The sequence below is a fragment of the Juglans regia genome, chromosome 7 (assembly GCF_001411555.2).
Source record: "Juglans regia cultivar Chandler chromosome 7, Walnut 2.0, whole genome shotgun sequence".
Lineage (NCBI taxonomy): Eukaryota > Viridiplantae > Streptophyta > Magnoliopsida > Fagales > Juglandaceae > Juglans > Juglans regia.
Genome location: NC_049907.1, coordinates 49,827,690 through 49,848,496, shown reverse-complemented (window position 1 = coordinate 49,848,496; position 20,807 = coordinate 49,827,690). Strand labels below are relative to the sequence as shown.

Genomic DNA, 20,807 nt, shown 5'->3' with positions numbered 1-20,807 from the left:
TATATATTTATGTATATATTGGTCTGTAAAACAATAAAATTCGATAACATACATACATACAAATATTATATATATATATAATTTATTTGCTCCTGATCTTCTTCCTCATGTAATCAGCTGGCAAGCTTCCAGAACGTCCAATATTTCTTGGTATTTTATGGATTTAAAATCTTTAATTTTGTACGTACGGGCTATCACAATTTTCTAATCAAATGTTGTTTACATGCAAGGCGCTCGCTCCATGCATGCCACCTGCATGCTGGTTTACTTCGCAGTTACGAAAGCCATTAATTCTTATAACCGGATGCCAACAAATTATACGTACAGCATTTGCAAACCACTTACGTTGCAAGTCTGAAAATGGAAAATCAGACAGATCAATCTATCCCCCAATTAAATAGAAGGAAACGACACAATATTCTCCATGATTGATCGATATATGCAATCAATAGATCAGATATATACATGATATATATATATATATATATATTATATTATTACTTGATCATTACGGCCCACAATTTTTTTTTAAAAAAAAGTTAATTAATTTTTTGTATCGACATTTGTAAAACCTAACACATTAAGTTCTGCCGGCTGCCTTACTTTGCTCAAATAGTAATAGTATGTTTGGTAAATAGGTGCCATACCTACGTGCATGGCTAGCTACATATACATGCGTACATGATTTATATAGAGAGAGAAATTAGAGAGAGAGAGAAGCCGCGCGCGCGCTTGATCAGCCGTCTAGCTAGCTAGCTACTTGCAGCTTCTTCCAATTCTCCATGATCAGAGATCGGATTAAGTACAACTAAATTTGAGTCCTCTAATTTTTTTTATTATATATATTTTCTTAATTAAAATTATAAGTTCATGATCAGCTTTAAAGTGCATAGTATTTATAATTAAAAAATATTTTAAAAAAATTATAGATTATTGATTAAAAAATATAAGCTCAAACTTTACTCCGAAATTATCCTATAATCAATATATAAACTTATTAATTATGATATACGTAGTTAAATTAACCATGGAGAAATTAACCAGATCACTAGCTTGTACGTACAAATTTAGCTGGATCGGCTTGCAAACAGTTGAGACTGACTAAAAAAGAGGTGAGCTGCAGTAGCAGTACTAGTACACGCCCACGAATCGCATTAATCAACGCCACAGTAGATCAACCTCCAACCTAATTTCTCCATACTCTCCATCTATTTATTTATTTATTTATGCAAGCAAGCAAATTAACAACCTGAACCTTGACCACCTTAAAAAGACCACAACGCCACGTGTCAAAGTATCAGCCTAGCTCTCCTCAAAATTAAGAAGAAAGAAAACGTACGGGCAATCTGATTAGGCGATGTAGGTGACCTTTCTCTCACCTCCCCATCCCTCAATCAAAGCCGTCAAATAATTGAAGATATTACTAAAAAAAAGTCAAATAAAAAAAAAAAAACCTGTAGATTGGAGTCGTCTTAAACCCACATGATCCCCCATATATATGTATATTTTATTTCATGAACATATATATTTATATATAAGCATGCATGCATGCATCTTATAAAAACACAAAACCGAACCCCCCATTAAGTAAGGAACACTGCGCGCATGCAATAAGGAAAGGAAAGAAAATGAAAGTTTTCGAATCCCCAACCCCTTAAGCTTCCTGATATTTCTCGCACCACTACTCTCAACACCCGCCCTTGCTAGTACTACCACCACTCGTGGACATCAGGCTCTTCCTAACGCTCGTTAACTCTCATGGCTTCCCTTACCTTCTAAATATAGATCATATATATGCATGTATGCGCCGTTACGCATCATATTGTTTGTGAATTGTACGTGCCAGCCAAAACCCACGCCAAACACGCCGTTAACCTCACCCTCTTCTCCCTGGTCTCTACCTATTTATCTATCCCAAACTCCGATCCCCTATAAATAAATACTCTCCCCACTCCTGCACAAAACAATGTCTCGTATCGCTGCCGAAAATCTTTCTCCGGCGAGACATACTTTGCCTACTGTCAGTCACGTGATGGAGCTCCATGACCTTCCTCACGCCAACACCAGCGCGTCTCCCACGCTAGGCCAGCTTCTGAAGCACGTTGGGGATGCCAGGAAGGAAGCCACCGGGGACGGCAACGAGACCCCCGTGCACCAGGCTCTTGATCTCACCGACACAACCCTCGAGCCTCGGCCCTTGCCTTTCGTCCTCTCTTTCAGCAGTTTGACCTACAGCGTCAAGGTCCCCCGCAAGATGACCTTTCGGGCTCTTTTTCCCCGGCGACGAAACAGGCTCGGTGCCGCCACAGAGGCGGATCCGGTTTCCGGAGAGAGACTTTTTACCAGAACAAAGACTCTCCTGAACGACATTTCGGGTGAAGCTCGCGACGGCGAGATTATGGCGGTGCTCGGCGCCAGCGGGTCGGGAAAATCCACACTGATAGATGCGTTGGCGAATAGGATCGCGAAGGGAAGCCTGAAAGGAACGGTGACTTTGAACGGCGAGGCCTTTGAGTCCAGGCTTCTGAAAGTGATTTCGGCTTACGTAATGCAAGACGACCTGTTGTTTCCCATGCTAACTGTGGAAGAAACCTTAATGTTCTCGGCGGAGTTTCGGTTGCCGAGGACGCTCTCCAGGTCCAAGAAGAAGATGCGAGTCCAAGCACTAATCGACCAATTAGGGCTCCGAAACGCCGCCAAGACTATTATTGGAGACGAAGGCCACCGCGGGGTCTCCGGAGGCGAGCGTCGGCGAGTCTCGATCGGAATCGACATCATTCACGACCCGATTATCTTGTTCCTCGACGAACCAACGTCGGGGCTCGACTCGACGAGTGCATTCATGGTGGTGAAGGTTTTACAGAGAATTGCTCAGAGTGGAAGCATAGTGATCATGTCTGTTCACCAGCCGAGTTACCGAATTCTCGGGCTACTGGACCGCCTGATTTTCTTATCCCGCGGACAAACTGTTTACAGCGGTTCACCTACGAACCTTCCTCAATTCTTCGCGGAGTTCGGGCACCCCATCCCGGACAGCGAAAACCGAACCGAGTTCGCTCTTGACTTAATCCGCGGGCTGGAGGGTTCGCCCGGTGGGACGAAGAGCTTGGTGGAGTTCAACAAGTCGTGGCAGAACATGAAGCAGCACGACAGCAGCGCTCGGAATTCCTCCTCCGAGACGGACCGGCAGTGTTTGTCACTCAAAGAAGCAATCAGCGCCAGCATTTCCAGAGGGAAACTAGTCTCCGGCGCCCCCAACGACGTGAGCCCGTCGTCAATGGTCCCAAGATTCTCGAACCCGATGTGGACAGAAATGGCCGTGCTGGCGAGGCGGTCTATGACGAACTCGCGCCGAATGCCAGAGCTTTTCGGGATTCGGTTGGGTGCGGTCATGGTGACAGGCTTTATCTTGGCCACCATGTTCTGGCAGCTCGATAACTCTCCCAAAGGCGTTCAAGAAAGATTAGGGTTCTTTGCGTTTGCCATGTCCACCACGTACTACACCTGCGCCGATGCCCTCCCGGTCTTTCTCCAAGAGCGTTACATCTTCATGAGGGAAACCGCTTACAATGCATATCGGCGGTCGTCCTACGTTCTCTCTCACTCGCTCGTGTCTTTGCCTTCATTGATTTTATTCTCCTTAGCGTTCGCCGCAACGACATTTTGGGCGGTCGGCCTAGACGGAGGGTTTTCCGGATTCTTGTTCTACTTCTTGATCATCTTGGCGTCGTTCTGGGCTGGAAACTCCTTCGTAACGTTTCTCTCCGGCGTTGTTCCTCACGTAATGCTTGGATACACCATAGTCGTAGCTATATTGGCATACTTCCTTCTCTTCAGCGGCTTCTTCATAAACCGTGATCGCATCCCGTCCTACTGGATCTGGTTCCATTACATCTCCCTCGTGAAATATCCCTATGAAGCCGTTTTGCAAAACGAGTTCAGTAATCCAACCAAGTGCTTCGTAAAGGGAGTTCAGATTTTTGATAACACGCCGCTCGGTACCGTTCCCACATCGCTGAAATTGAAGCTTTTGGAAAGCATGAGCGACACACTGGGGGTGCAGATAACGAGCACCACGTGCTTGACCACGGGCTCGGATTTATTGCAACAGCAAGGAATCACTGACTTGAGCAAGTGGAACTGTTTGTGGATCACGGTGGCTTGGGGTTTCTTTTTCAGGATAGTGTTTTACTTCTGTTTGTTGCTGGGTAGCAAGAACAAGAGGAGGTGATCCATCAATATTTAAGGCTATAGTTCTGGATAGATTGGTGCTGAATGAAAAGCATGCACGGGGCAGCAGAGGTGGAGATGTCATGGTCATGTTGGCCTAGCCTAGCCTGCAGGGGGTCTCTTCGGAGGGATAAAGGCCAGGAGGGAGAAGTGCATGGGTACTCTTTAATTTGTTTTGTGTAAGCTGCTTCTTAATTATGTTTTGGAATTAATTTGATCGTTAATGTTTTAGATCATCATGAGCTTCGCGGTTCTTGGTATATACAGAACTGTTGCATATATCAATCTTTTCAATGTTATTTTCATGCATATTCAAACTCGCTCGTTCGTTTAATTTGTATTCAGTTTAAATTATAATTTATCATATCCTGATCATATCTTCGATCTCTTAATTTGTACGTTTCTGATCATGGATGCATGTAATCAGATCTGGGATTGCGATCATTCTCGATCCGTACTCGTGCATGAAATTGCATGCATGGTATATATATATATATATCTGCTTAATTCTGAAGATTCATTGATCTGCAGCATATATGCATGGATTAGTTTCTGAAACCGGAATTTATAAAGAAATCTTCTGGTGGATTTGTTTAATTTTGTGCCAAATATATCCTTCACATGAAATGTCTTATCTTGAAATGGTCTAATAGCTTATAGGCTCATGATCAATAGTTTCTGTCATGAAATGGATAGGAGCTGAGTACTACTGCATGTGGCTTCTATATATTGTTCTTGCCAGCTTGAAAATTAACGGAGGAAAGTGGTGATTTTCAACCTGTGAACGATTTTCCTCCGAACGATTTTTAACTTAGTGAATTTGTTTGTGCCTTAATTTGCTTGTGTCGTGCGTAATTTTTTGGGGTTGCCGAAAAGTCATATGTATTTCAATCTTGTTTATTTTTACAGATGAGATGAAATTAGTTGAGATTAAAATTTAAAATTAAATAAAATATTATTAGAATATATATATTTTTTAATATTATTTTTATTTTAAAATTTAAAAAAATTAAAATTATTTATTTTATTTTATATGAGAATTTAAGAAAGTTGTAATGATTAAATTAGATGAGTTGAGTTGAGAACTTTTCTGAAAACAAATGAGGCCTTAAATAAAGCAAAATAAAACTAAATAAAAAGTACGTTAATGGAGGAAGAAGTCGAGTATAATATATATTTCTCGGCCCGTGATGGCGGTTTCGATGGCAGACAGGAGACTTTGGTCACGGCAAGATCGATCCAGTATTAATGTATTATACGTACCTTTTTGTTTTGGGGTTGCGTATGTGCTGTTGCAGTACTACTTATCCTTCCTCCCTCGCACACCTTTTTTGTGAAGTGAGTAATATTATAATGAGCATGATCAGCATGTAGCGATATATGTATTGCCGTTCAACAATTTCGGCAACCATCAAAAGTAGGTTTACCAAAGTTAACGTACTCGTGCCCACTGCCCATGAGAAGAAAATCGTAACGATGGCCCGCCCCTATATATAATATATAAATAAATAGCTAGCTAGCTATACAAAATTACAACCTTATTATAAACATTATCAAGGTCCCGACCAAACATTAAGAACCATTGGACATTACATAACACGCATTTTCATTAATAATCCTAATCTCAATGCATGCGGTAGTAGTCCTTACTAAATTAACTGTGCATGCATGCATTTAACATATTATATACTAGCTAGCTATTTCTTCCAATATAAGTTACCGCCCTTAATTTCTACGAGGCCGAATTATGACAATAAATGCAGCTTTAATACTTGCAAGAGATAATCACCTCATGCATTCCATTCAACAAGTTATCTAAAATTCAACGTCAACCCGTAAGTGTACATTGATCAGATCATGGCCGTCCAATATTAAAGGATCAGTACTTTGATGATCTTTGACTCGTTTCCTCTGCTTGCTTTTAGTTGGCTTGTTTTAGTTTCACACTCATGTCACATGAAAGAGAATGCAACGCATGATATATCAGAGGTCTAATGATTCATACCCAGCACGAAACCTCTCTCATCAATGATCATGCATATGCCATTAACGCCTACTATATATTAAGGAAACGTATTGTCCAGCTAGCTGTGATCAGTCACATGACCATGCAATCAAGTAGTTCACATTAATTTCCACCTCACCTAAACTAAGAAATCGGAAGTTTACTAGCAAGCAAAACAACTATATAATATGCAACTTACACTAGCGTTAAAACTAAGTTGCACCTGTAATATGGACTGATTCTGGTCAACAATATATATAGTACTACATTTAATTCCAAATTGAACTTCAGTACTTGAGAATGCATGCAAGATTGCGTGTTCGTTGATGTATGGGGACAATGACTTATATATATATAAATACATTAATCCCACTATATATATATAGTATTCTCTCTCTCATTACTTCGCTGATAAGATTTTTTCATTGTCAGAAACAGATCATGATATATTTGTACACACATGCATTTTCATTTACAGTATTACTGAATTAATGTTAGCTGGATCATGAAACGTATACAATATACATTAATTGTCTTGTACTTCGGAGAAAATTAGTACATGCAAGAAGGCCGTTCCCCTAGCTAGCTAGCTAGCAGCTTGCATAGTAACATTAATTAACGAGATCAATGCATGCTTTTGTAAGCTTATTCCATTAACACCTGGATGGTCTAGATCTATATATCTATGACTATATGGGTAATATTGTTACTAGTAATTAATTAACTATATATTAAGGCTTAGAGGCATGGGGACAAACGAGGGAATTACAACTCTATTAGTTGGTTTCCATAATTAATTCCTATCCTCCTTCGAGGTTAAGGCTACGTACAGCATTGTCATTATCAACGTCCCTGATTAGTCTTTATAAGTTTTGGGTTTAGACATGCTATGGGAATTGCTAGTTCCAACTTTTCTTTCTTTCCTTTTCGTTGGTACTAGTGTCAGCCTTGCCTTTACACCATATCCGGGCCAAAGGGGAACACTTCCTTTGATTGTATGTCAAGAAAGCTTTTAAAATGTTAAAAAAACGTTGCCAGCCAAAAATAGCAAGAGAGTGGTACATCCTGCCCGGGGGCTGAGCTAGGCTAACTAAAGATAGCTATAACAGAAAAGAGAGCTCTTAATTAGCAGGCCTCTTAGTGGGTCTAGGCCCAACCCATCTTAATAAGCACTGTTTGGGCTTCTATAAAATACCTGTTTATCAAATGTATTTTTATTGGGCCTAATTGCTAATCCATAAATAAGATAGACCATTAGTTGAGTAATTAGATGTAGTTATATGATTAGATTAGGAGGTCCATGTTTTGATGAGACGAACTCTACTCTCCTAAGCCCAAAATTGAAATTAAGAAAAAGAAATCCATTTTTAAAAAGAAAAAAATAAAAAAGAGTGAAAAGATTAAAACTAAAAAGAATAAACATTTATTATGATTCAAAACTAATGTTGATATATTCATTCTCTATATCCAAACTTAAACAAAAAAAAATTAATTAACAATCGTAAACACCTGAGTGAAAGAAATTACAAAAAATCTTATGAGATAGAAATATATATTTGTTTTCGTGAAGGACGGAATAATAAAATAGAGGATACCATGATTTGCTGGCTCAGAAGATCGGTGATCCATAAAGCCCAGGCCAGCTAGCTGCCCAAGGATTCGCACCACTGAATATATAGTCCGCACTAAAAGCTAAAATGAAAATTATATTGGAAAAATTTACAAAATATATCAAACAGACAAAGCATTTCTTATCCAGAAGAAGAAACACGGCGAGTGCGAGTGATAAAGCGCTTACGTAGCAGGAATGGCGACCATACCATCTTCGTCTCTGCAACTCACTAACACTTTCCCACTCGCGTCAGCACCATCCAAACCTCATGCGACCAAACCTTTTCACTCCTTCACCACCCGAGCCGTAGATCCACAAACGCCCCCATCCGAGCCGGAACCCGAAGAGCCCTCCAAGTCTGGAGCGGACCCCGAATCGGACTCCTTCGAGAACCGCCTCTCACAGGTCCGCCTCCGTTACCGGAGGGGTACGGGGAAGAAAGCGGAGCTCCGAAAGGGAAGAAAATCCAAGAAGCCGGGAGGGTCATCGGGAACGGGATTGTACCTGCCACCAGTGCCGCTGAAAGAGCCGGTGTCGGGGGGATTGAAAGTAGATCTCGGGTTCAGTCCATACAGCGAGAGGATAAACGGACGCATCGCCCTTCTGGGGCTATCGGCTTTGCTGTTGGTGGAGCTGGCCACGGGTAAGAGCGTGATAAATTATCACACGCCGTCGATTATTCTAATTCAGATATATTTCGTGGCGGCGGTTGGGGCTTTGTACGTTAAATACGAGAAAGAGAGTGTCAGCGTTTGGCCCCAATCTCCATCTCCAAAGGATTGAAAATCTTTTTTTTTTTTGTAATAAATATATTTCATTGAATATTTCCGAGTGCGTTTATTAAATTATATGCTAATCTTTTATTTCTTTTGTATTAACATTTCAACGGCTTTGCCCAAAAATTTACTACTGATTCATGTCTATGAAAAACAACGACAGTAACTAAAGTAATAAAGACAATAAATTGTTTTTGAGCTTTACATTAATATACTGAGCGGAAAAAATGATAATTTCTTATTAATCACAGGTTAATTTTTCTAATACATTTACTATCGTTTGTCTTCACCAAAAGAATTGATTGAAGTATAACACCGAATCAGCCCCATTGCCTTGCCATGCCAGCATTTCCTTCGGGGAATAATCTAGATGTTTTTAATCATACTTCCATTTTCGTACAGCTCTGATCTACCCTTTCCTAAAGCAAATAAGAAAGTTACAGGCAATCCCACTAGGCTCAACCTCCTCCAAAGTTCCAGTCGACGGATATATATCAACCCCTTTCATAATGAAACAGATCGTGAAGGAGTTGGGATTTTCCACTCATTTTCTCACTAATAATGCACAAACACATTTGGGTGCAATCAACTCCAACTATAAGGATGTTCGCGTCAGAAAATCATTAACGGCAAGACTAGTGTCTCCATGGGCCACCGCATCTTCCGGCTCTGGCATGTAAAGACTTGAACATGAAGCCTGTACATCAAACATTATTATTATTAATTAACATGCCGTTAAAGAAAGGGGTCGTGAAACACTACAGTATTATATCAACAACTACCACGCAAGGGCATAAAATGAGCCCCATCTCAATGCCATGCTCAGATATTGATCAAGAACAACACATTTTGAACCCAACCCCCTCAAAATTGATAGCTCGTGAGGTTGAACATACTTTTGTATCAAGTTGCATCTTTTCATTGTTATCTGCAGTAAGGCATGCACCATGTGCCTTTAACCAATCCACACACTCCCCTAATCCATCCGAGTCCTTGTCATCACTTCCTTCATTCCTTAGTGTGGTGAAGCCCAGCACCTGCGCAATGTATGAAACAGGTATTGTTGGGCGATGCGAGCGAGACATGCAGCTCACGGCCTTATACCGCATCTTCTCAACATAGAGATCTACAAAAAGATTATAAACTATTATTGACTCTTTCTAAGTAGCCATTAACTTATGGAGCTACATATTTAAAAAACTTATGGAGTTGCTGATGAAGACTTATTCTGAAGTAATTCAATAACATATACCCACCCATAAGGCAGGAATTCAAGTTAGGGGCTGTCTTGTATAGTCTAAAAAATAAGACATAATTTCCCAAAGTGACGGCTGCACGAACTGCAAGGGCGTGTTTTACAGCTTCATCCCTTTTCGCTTCAATTGATAATCTGGTAACCAAGAAGACATTTCCAATCACAATTAGTTTAGACAATCAAAACATACATGCAGTAAAAAAAATGCATAAGCTGACGCCACGTTATAACTTAATTATTTGAAGCAAAACAATGAAAGCAACGTCATCTTTCTGCAAATTAACCCACCTTGACATCGATGATAAGAGATCTCTGTAATTATTGGAGTGCAAAATGACACAGAGTAAGTGGTACGCAGAAAACTCCATATGGCATCCCTCAATACCTTCCGCATAAAGGGTTTGCAATTGCGATTGGCACTGAAATAACATAGAAGAAAGTTAACCAGCAACTCTAATTCAAATTAACACTATAAAATCTTTGAAAATTACAGTGAGATATAGAGCAAAGGTCTCTTAAACTCATTCTACATTTATTAAAACAAAAGGTAAGAAATTGCTACCATGAAGCATTGCGTTGTCAATAAAAGGTAGCAAAAAAGTTTTGGTACCAATTCATTTAACCAAAGTCACTGTAAAAGAGAGAGCATATACCGTCCACCCCCATTGACTAATAACAATAAAACAAACCTTTACATGATTGAACACAACCCAGCTCCTCAAAAGCATATTATAACTCGTGGCTCTTCACATGCAATGGAGTGAGTAGCTGGGTTGTCGAACAACACTAGTTTACCCATAAACATGCAATTGAGTTTTCCCCCTCTCTAGCAGGTGCGCGAGTCTGTTACACCCTGGTATTTCTTTCTGCCAAATTTTCACATTACAAGATACCCTGGTATTTTCACAATTATCCATGAATATAGGAATGCGAGGAAGGCATAGTAAATATGATGCCCAAAATATTCTGCAATAAACCGTCAAGTAATAAAAACATTACAGACTTACACTAAAAGCTACATATATATTAACCCCTGGGGGTTGACTCAAGTGGTAAAAGCATTGGTCCTGGTGGTATGCTCTCTCCAGATCTAAGGTTTGAACCCTTGGGTGCAAACAATTTCGAGCATTAGCATTGGTTTCATCAAAGTCATCTCCAAAATTTAGCTAAAAGTACATGTTTTCCATAAATTCAAAACCATTCAAGCCATAACCCCACATTAGAATAGTCAAAATAATAATATAAAATTATTTTTTTAATAATAATATTTATAATTCTTTTTTTCATATTTTGCAACTACACTAACCATTTGTTAATTAATAATTTAATTTTTACTTAAATATTATTTCCCAACTAATTTTTTTTGCTTAACCTAATTTACAAAACCAACTTATTCTTGAAGACTGATATTGATATGTGAACCTAATATACAACACCAAGTATAATATACAAGACCAAGTATAATATAGAAGCAGATCTTAATATATCGAAGCAGTTATGAGCAGTTGGGTCTAAAATATCACTTTTGAATATGAACAGTACATCTTCAAATATGAAGAAACACTTAGAAATATTGTAGCTCATATTTGAAGCCACTAGTAATTGACTACTCCAATGCAGATGATTCCATTTCTATTTCTTCAAATTTTGAAGATGAACTGGCATTTTGGCTTAGCCAAATGCCAGTGCTCCTAAGGGCCATTGGACTGAGAGAATTTCTCATTGAATTACTTGAGGTGCACATGCGGGAAATTCCTTGCCAAGGACCCGTGCACTCCCGGTGCCAGTAAAAAAAAAAAAAAAGGCTGCAGCTATTGGAAGTTGAGACTGGTGCATGTATACAGATAATTCCTTTAGGCACCATTTATGATCCAGAGGCTGGCTGTGTAACAGCACACAAAAATGGCTCCACTGATCAATTTTAACATAAAGATGGTTTTGTATGAAACATGAATTATAGTCTAAAAAGTTGTGCATGAAAAACAGTGTAGCGAACTTAACAGAACCAGAGATTTTTATTTTTATTTTTTATAAGAACCGAACCAGAGAAATTAGGCAAGCAAAAGCGAAAAACCATGTAAAATAAGATAGAAATCAAGAAAAGTTAAGATCACCAACCTGATTATTCTCGGGCAAGTCCCCAACCTCCAAAGCTAATCGGGCATGGGTTTCATACACCTACAGCACGGGTATGATGTATGGATATAAGCAATTCCACAACACACAAATATATACATATAATGTTGAGTTTAAGCTACACATTAATCTACATAATGTTACAATACGCGAAAAGTTTATACCAGGTCATGTCATTAAATGGTAGGTTCAATAGAATATTGATAAATGAAAAATTAGTAGAGGGATGTAACAATATCAAAAGTTGAAACTGACCCGAGTGTGTGTGCATGAGCGCGTGAGAGTATTAGAAACTCATGCATTCAAACCAATGAGAACCCATGGGGGGAGGGGGGGGAGGAAATCTGATGCCTTAAGGCTAGATTAGATGGTAGACCCAAGGTTAAAAAGAAAAGCAATTTAATTTTTTATTATTTTTAAAAGGTAACAGGAACCCACTGGCCATCCAAAAAGTGTATGCAAGAGATCACCACAATTGTGCTGACAGAGACGGAGAGGAAGAGATCACCATTAACACACATCATATATACCTTTACTGTTAGCTGATTGCGAATATGTTGTACGGTTAGATCTTGCCGAATAGACTTCAACTGATCACACTTATATAGGTAATTCTTTTGAGATTTCTGAACCATATCCAGAGCTTTTTCTAATACTTCTTCTGGTCTTACCTGTGTCAAATGTTGAGAAAATTAGTTATATTGCTCTCATAGATTCCATCAGTTCATTATTGAGATTTGGTTCAAACTCTAAATATCTTAAAAGTCAATGACAAAAAGTATTTACACTGGCGGGATCAGGTGCAGAAGTAAGACGCAAATAACGTTTCTCAATCTCCTGACAGGTCCCCTTGACAGTAAGGGAATCCCAATCAATGTCCTCAACGGCCCTGGTGCCACCATCTTCAAAGTTCTTGCTAAGCATCAGGGCACTAATCCTTCTACTGTACAGGTTTCCTCCTCCAGCATTTTTTTGTTTAAAGTGATTGGTTTCTGCTTGTCCTTGCCCTTGCCGTTTTTCAAAACGCTTAGAGCGATTTTCACGTCTCTTTCTTTCCTCTGGTGTATTCGCAAGTGCTATTGCACTAGAGTAATAAGCAGTTAAACTTTGTTCCTTATCGCTATCACCAGATGCATCACCTTTATCAGCAGCATTTAAACCATCAGCAAAACGTTGCTTCTTAACCAGCCTCTGGGTATTCTTACTTGCATTTTTCTGGTCCAGTGGAGAGTATTTTGCACCACTCAAATTATTCTCCTTGCTTTCATTATCCCCCACAAAAGGCTGCAAACAATTTTTTAAGCAATGTAACAACTACCAAAAATCTAAATTAGACATGCTTCTCAGAAACAAACTAGTAGAAATATATGCCAAGTGAAAAATGTGCAAGTCATTGGACACAGACATGGACACATACACACCAAGTCAAATGGTCGGATTACACCTCTTCCAAACCACTCCCACCCACCCACCCCCAAAAAAGGGTAGAACAGGTTAATAAAAAAATGAAACACGGGATTTTAAAAGGGAAGACTGAATGTAACCTAGGCAGCATTGTAGTTTCCCAGAAAAACAAGTGTCGTCACATGAATACCTTTCTGTTCCTCTCCTTCGCATTCATCCAGCCACCATATTTCACAGTGTTATTTACAGTAGATGCTGATTTATCAAGTGGTTTCTCCTCCAGTAAAGGCTCCCACCTACTTTTAGATCGTCTACTAGGACTTCTTTTGTACTCTGGCAATGCCAAACCTGGGGTTGAGCACTGAAAACTGCTACAGAACAGAAAGCATTTGAGGATAAATTAGAATAATAAATTAGAATACTGTAGACATAATCCGAGATATGCCTATATATATACATAAACAACGATAAGACATAAACTAATTTATTCATCATCCAGTCTCAACAAAATCGTCCACTGAGTTTTGAATCTTTCAGACAAACATGACCTTGCCTCTATTAATCCAAAACAAAAGGGTCTTCCAATACCCAATGAATCATGTAATCATGAGAACTTATCCCTTAAAACTTTGGATTCTTGGGAGTGCAAGGACTACAGTCTTTCAATAAAGGGCATTTTAGCCCCCCAATTGCAGAATATATTTAGCTAAGTTTTGATTAAAACATTCAAGCTTTTTACAAAGAGATTTCATCTAAGTTTAGATATGTAAAATTTAAATTGGGAAACTAATTAGCCCATGGAAGGATTTTTATCCTTTTTTTTTTAATGTTGTCCAATATAGACATACAATTATACAAATCATACAGGTGGTAAGATTGGATGCATTAAAAAACTAGTAATACTTATATATATATATATATATATAAAGAAAAAAAAAAAACCCTTGTAATTTCCATTACAACTCAATTCTAAACATTGCTCGTCTTAGGTTGACATAAACATCCTACCCAATTACAAGCCTCGTCAGCACAATAAACAATGTGGTTTGGATTTGCTGGAGACAAAAGAGCTCCTTCTTCCTAATCCTTTCTTTCTTTAGTTATTCCCTTGTCCATCAAACTATCTTTCTGATTCTTCTATTGCTAGACTTGTGAACCTCCCATCCACACACTACTCAACCCCTACAACCCCCCACCCCAAAAAAAGAAGGGTGTCAATTCGTGCGTCGCAAAAAGTTACATAACATACACAAGTGCTTTAAGATAGAATACTAGGAAATGTCCTTGTAGGAGAAAGTTGACATCATCAACTAAAGAATCCGTGGTCAGGGAGACAAAGGTAACAACTCCAAACGATGCTTCTTTTAATGGAAATGGAATTGCTATAGAATTTTGAATAATCCACAAAGATAAAGAGGAAAAAGAAGAAAAACAATTTGAACCCAAAATAAAAAGTCCATCAATCCTTAGATTTTTCTTTGCAAAGGCAAACATACAAAAAGAAATACAAGCCATGAAACTATAGAGAGAGAGAGAGAGTACTCTTTGTTGACTGCACCCACATTTGGTAGTGGGAAAAGAGGTTCAATATCCCAGTCTCGTGTGTTAAGTGTACCATCAGCAGTTGCCCTTGTGATCAACTAAAAATAGAGGTAACAATTTTTTGTCGTCAAGAAAGTACACAATTAATCATAAAATTAAATTACCAAAAAATCACATAAATGGTATTAAAAATCAAAGTCCAAAAAAGAAATTTAGTTATATAACTATACATGAAAGCATGCATGTCAGGAGAGCAAAAATGACCACAGGTTTTAGATTTTATTATCACTCCAACTTCGTTCATACTGTCTCAACTGAGTACACTCAATGCTAGTTAGTCATCACAATCAAATAAAGGTCACTATTATCCAAACTTACCCAAACTTTTTCAAAGACATCAATTAGTACTTTTTGATAAGTTATATATATTTTCAATAAGCACCAATTATTACTTTTCTACCCCAACATAAAGAAGAATAGTCTGAGAATTCGTATAAATATAAGCATTGCTTTGGAAGCGGGCTTATCTTGATATCCCAAAAGGGAAAAAAGAAAAATTAAATGGCATGGAGGTAACACATTAATATATTGTTTTTACGTTATCCATTGTTCAAAACTCCGGAAGTTTTATATCCTTTCTAACTTTTGAATGCTTTCTTGGGTTTCATTCACAGTTTTGCTTATCACAAGTCAGTTTACTTCAAACTTTACACTGTAAGAAGTTTGGCAACCAAAACAGAACTTGTCTTCAGGGCTTACCTCCTTCATGACAGCCTGACAGGCTGCCATCTGTGTGTCATCTTTACAGCGAGACAACGCCCTTTCAACATAACCACGTAGTGATTTGGGGAACATACCAGGCTGCAAGCAACAAGAGAGTCATAGGCTACAACATCAAACCATGCTCATAATAAACCAATTAATGTGTCATTTGAGTTAGATTATGACATTAGATAGATAGAATATATCATGCCGTCCAAATACAGATAGAATTTATCATGCCGTCCAAATACAGATAGAATATATCAAGTCGTCCAAATATCAGATAGCAACATTGGCCACTCAAGTGATCAAAATTCAAAAGTGAAATTACAATAGTAAAAGACTGACTGCACAGCTGCATTAGGTGAAAAGACTCGGTGCCCAACTAAATTCAACACTGTCCAGCTCTCAACCATCACGTTGGATAAGTGAATAGATAGGTTGCTGCTCGACCATATAAGAGGACCCGCTAAAATGAACGATAAAAGCAAACAAATATGAAGCATTTCTCTATTTATTTGATTTTTTTTTTTTTTTTTTGTAAAAATCTCCTTGGCGTCTGGACATACAGCATCCACCTAACTACTCTGAAACCACTCATAGAAAACCAATTAACCATTAGCCCAAGAACTAGAAGTTCATGAACTCTCCCAAGGATTGCATCACAAAGCTCAAAGGAAAATGTACAAGCTTCCAGCATTAGAAAGAAAGATGATTATGCTAATGCAATGCACTATTTATTCAAGATTAAAAGAAGTTTCCATTTTCTAAACATGACATCGCAATCCTTGTACCTCAAAGCGAAATAAATAAGCTTCCAGCATTTGTTAGTGATAAATAATTTACTGATGGAATAATAAGCATAGCCCATGTACACAAGGTGTATACAAGAGAGAGACCCAAGTATGATAGTTTCCAGCATTTTAAAAAAGCATGATTATGCTTTGCAGTGTTCATACATTTAAAATCTTCATAGTACAACTTTATGAAAAATGATCCTCTCATGTTGGATGTGGTGCGTTTGAAGGGAAATAAATTATAGGAGCTGAGGATTGCAAGAGGACAATGGAAAATCTTAGGGCTTTTTTTTTTCTTCTTAAAATTCTCTTTATCTTTGGATGGATGTCCATGGTTTTTACTATTTCTAGATTTCAGGACTTTCTTGCTCTTTTTTCCTCTGTTGTTTAGGTGCATATCTCATATATGTGTGACTGAGTAGAAGCCATAGCTTTCTATTAATAAAATTATTAATTTATCCAACAAAATTTTTTGCGATACCTGATTAGTAACTATATCTTGAAGCATCTGTCCAATCTTCCATTCCATATCATAGAAGATAAACATTTATAAAAAAAATTAGTTTGATGGATGGCAACAATTTATCTCACCTTAAGTACAGAATCAGCAGCATTATCAGACATTACTTTCTGAGTTGCAGTTGGAAGTGAAACACTAACATAAGCAGGTTTTGATGCTGCACTTGTTGCAGAGCTATCCTTGTCGATTTTCGGTAAATTGAAGGTCAAATTCGAAGCAATTCTAGGGTTTGTTAGAATCTGCAGTTTGCTTACCCTTTGTGTATCCAAAGATGGAACAGTTTGCATGGGTGATTGATAACTCTGAGGCACCTGATGAGTAGCAGGATAATGTACACTAGGCCCTTGAGAATACATGGTTTTCTGTTGATCCTGAAAGCTATCATAAGAAGTTTTCGGATCCAGAGGCTTTTGAGATTGGGATTGCAAGGGACTAGTATGGAGAACTTGCAAACTTGGAGCTCCATCATGCCAGTAAATATCATTGGAACCACTAATTCCTACAATAGGCTGACCAAACGAAAAGGAAAAAAAACAGAGAAAGATAACAACAATTTAACCACCAAGTGTCAGTGCAAAATAATTGTTTAACCCAAGAAAGATGCAGTGTGATCTGTCATGAAAACCATATGGCACAAAGATCTGAAGAAATAAAATTGCATCCCTAAGTATGACTGTGTAAGAGTACTCAATGGGAATTTCTCGTGTATACTAATTATATATGTGGAGGATGTGTGTGCTTGCATTAGAATATCAAATACAGCAATTGAAAAGGCACATAAATCCTCCAGACTCTGTATAGAAAGAAATTAAAACCTGCACCAAGGGCAAGTCAGATGAACTGGAATCTGGCCTCCAAGATGGGGTGTAAGAAGGTGGTGTCTGGCTATTCGAAGTTTCATATCCACCACTAACACCAGGAACTGGACATGCAACATGAGACTTATTAGCAGTAGAGATATTTTCCGTGCCAGGAGCACAGCTGACTTCTGTTTGACCATAATAGTCTACCCATTGCTTGCACTGCTTTTGATAATGTAGGGAGGGTGCAGGCGCAGTACTTGAGCTATAAGTACCAGTTGAGTCTGGATTGTAGTTTGCATATTGATGGGTAGCGTAATTTGTATAAGTGCCATCATTCCACAATGCAGTCTGATTACTGTAACCGCTACTTGGGTAACCTCCAGCTGTCTGATAATCACCAGGATTGTAGTAAGTGCTTGAATAACTTGCAGGCCCAGCATAAGACCCTGTATTCTGAAATGAGGAAAGAGGCTGATAAGGAGCACCTGTGTTTTGAAATGCTCCTACAGGCTGTGAGTAGGAATGGTTAGAATGCTGCTGTTGATAGCTGGAATGGTTAGGCTGCTGCTGTTGATAGCTGGAATGGTTGGACTGCTGCTGCTGATGGCTATTACAGTAACCCAGGTATCCAGAGCTTCCATATGGATCTGTAGAATTAGGGTATAGTGCATAGCCATTAAAATCATGCGACACATTTGCTGATCCCAAACTTGATGAACTAGAAGGGACGGATGCTGCATTCTGGCCATCTTGAACATTTCTTGTCGGTGGCTGTGCATGGTAGTCATATTGATAAGTGGAAGTGGAGCTAGAAAGGATCCCATTCTGGGTGGAGCTATGATCCGCCTGGTGGATGGTCCATGATATGGCTTCTGGCCCAGTTGTTGGGGGAAAATATGAAGAAGTTTGTCCTTGGTTTGCATCAAGTATGTGCCAATTCTGAGAAAGAAACGAATGCAGAGTATGTAATAACAGTTAACATTTGCAGCAACCAATATACTACCGGAATTTAAGAAGCAATCTCGATATGAAACTTACACGAGTTGCAACAGGTATTAATTGATGTAAAGAGATGAAAAAGAAATATGGAATACATCAAAAGAACCTGGCAACACAATAGAAACAGATCACGATACAAAATTTTCCCCGGACATAACCCCAATGCAAATTGATACATCCTAGTCCAAGTTGACTGTATGCAATTTTATTGCACGTAACCCCAATGCATGGGAAAAATAAATTCAAACAGTTGAGTCAGAATTCAAATTCTTAAATTCATTTCATTTTTTCATTTCTATAGAGGTGAATTTGTCAAAATTCAAAGCAGTGATTTCTTAAGAATACTTTAATTGGGAAATGGAGCCCTTATTCTCAGTTACGATTTTTAATTAAAAGAAATATTTTAGCCACAAAGGAATTACACAAAAACAACTCTACAAACTGACTTGGCTTAATGTGATACGTAAGATTGTAAAGTTACTTTTACCATAAAGTAGATCTAACAGATAAAATTAAACCATGTCAATTTGTGTGTTTAGTTTTGTGCAATTCTTTTGTGTCTATAGCACTTCTCTTTCATTAATAGTTGATCCATTATTATTGGGTAGGTTGGGAAAGTATCGTCACTGTTGACATATATTCCATTAAGCTTCAGGCAAGCCCCCTCAAAACCCCGATACCAGTCAATAGACTTTAAAAAAATACATTTCATTAGCGCTCCCCAGCAAAGGAAAGAAAAAAATCTAAAACTATGAGCAAATCAACAGAGACATTAGTGCCGATAGATAATTAACCCTTACAAAATAGAACCATCAGCCATTTCTTAATGCAGCATCAAATCCTCTCAAGTGGAGATGCCTATCTTTCAGCCACTTGTATAGAAAAATTTGCTCAGTGAATCAACCTACTAAAATAAAGAGTTCATAACAGCACCAAAAAACCAATATATCCACCAAGAAGAATTACAATTGCATTCAATTAAACTTATACAATCGAACAGAGATTGAAACAAGAAAGTTATAGTGCCTCGAAATTACCTCCAGGGAATTGGTCTGCGCGGGAGCAATGGTCTCAGTACTACCTCCTTGATTCATCATCTTATCCACAACCTGATTAAGCACATCAATAATCTAATAAGCACACGCAAAGCTTCACTGAAAGATTGATTAATCACGAACCCGCAGAATACAGAAATTTCAAAACCCTAATCGGCTCGAAATAAATGGTAAACGATCCAAACCTTCAACAAAAACTCGAATTCGCAGGGAGAAGTCGATTTCGGCCTGAGTCGGGGGCACCCGAAGCAAAAATCGAAGATATGAAGAAGCAACTTTCAGATAACAAGATATCAGCCAAATTTATACATACAACCGAAAAAACAAACCTTATAAAAGCAAGTAAAATGGATGAAGTTTATTTGGCCGGAAACAAAGAAGCTAATGACTAATGAAACTTAGAGAAGAAAACAATTATAGTTAATTACTGTAATTCGAAGATTTCATAGAGAGAGGGAGTGAGGGAGGTCCAAGCGGGGGTCTAGGAAGAGTCGTGATCGGGGGGGACAGGACTTGCTAATGTTGTTTGGTGGTAGAAGAAGGTTATGGTCGATAACTCGTGTGGGATTTTCTAAATATATCAACGACTATAATGATAAAGATCGTAATTCTTTTTAAAGGACAGTAATTTGGCCACCGAGGGGTAGCTTGAGAGAAGTTACCAAGAAGGTTGTTTGGTTTTTTTTAATACATTTTTTTAAATTTTTAAACATTTCTTTAAAGAAAATTCATAACATTATTAAAAAATACTTAAAAGTATTAGTATTAATTTATTTATATACAAATACAAAATCACATATTTTAGAGATGAGTAATACTACATACAGTCGTAGAATGCGCAAACGCCGTGCAGTCGCTATGAAAAAGAGTGGAGTTCACTATTAAAAAAATTAATTTCTTTTAATGTAAGT

General features: G+C 38.2%; 3 protein-coding genes across 4 annotated transcripts; 2 read left to right on the top strand and 1 right to left on the bottom strand.

Annotated features, from left to right (window-relative positions):
• Positions 1–1,566: 1,566 nt before the first annotated feature.
• Positions 1,567–4,630, top strand: LOC108996583 (ABC transporter G family member 6-like). The gene has a single exon (XM_018972563.2). It carries the CDS (start codon positions 1,967–1,969, stop codon positions 4,229–4,231), a length of 2,265 nt encoding a protein of 754 aa, XP_018828108.1. The 5' UTR covers positions 1,567–1,966; the 3' UTR covers positions 4,232–4,630.
• A 3,175-nt stretch (positions 4,631–7,805) lies between these two features.
• On the top strand, positions 7,806–8,695 carry LOC108996544. Its single transcript, XM_018972485.2, has one exon. It carries the CDS (start codon positions 8,043–8,045, stop codon positions 8,628–8,630), a length of 588 nt encoding a protein of 195 aa, XP_018828030.1. The 5' UTR covers positions 7,806–8,042; the 3' UTR covers positions 8,631–8,695.
• A 392-nt stretch (positions 8,696–9,087) lies between these two features.
• Positions 9,088–20,445, bottom strand: LOC108996543 (SAC3 family protein A-like). Of its 2 annotated transcripts, none has more exons than XM_018972482.2 (14): positions 20,082–20,445; positions 19,879–19,950; positions 17,855–18,781; positions 17,111–17,548; positions 15,720–15,821; positions 14,961–15,058; positions 13,609–13,789; positions 12,801–13,298; positions 12,545–12,685; positions 11,997–12,056; positions 10,167–10,297; positions 9,880–10,013; positions 9,520–9,749; positions 9,088–9,320 (listed from the first exon to the last, which is right to left on the bottom strand). In XM_018972482.2, exons 2-14 carry the CDS (start codon positions 19,936–19,938, stop codon positions 9,219–9,221), a joined length of 3,102 nt encoding a protein of 1,033 aa, XP_018828027.2. In that variant the 5' UTR covers positions 19,939–19,950; positions 20,082–20,445; the 3' UTR covers positions 9,088–9,218. The 2 variants fall into 2 exon arrangements, with proteins under 2 accessions (XP_018828027.2, XP_018828029.2); XM_018972484.2 differs by having other exon boundaries at positions 13,609–13,786.
• Positions 20,446–20,807: the final 362 nt, after the last annotated feature.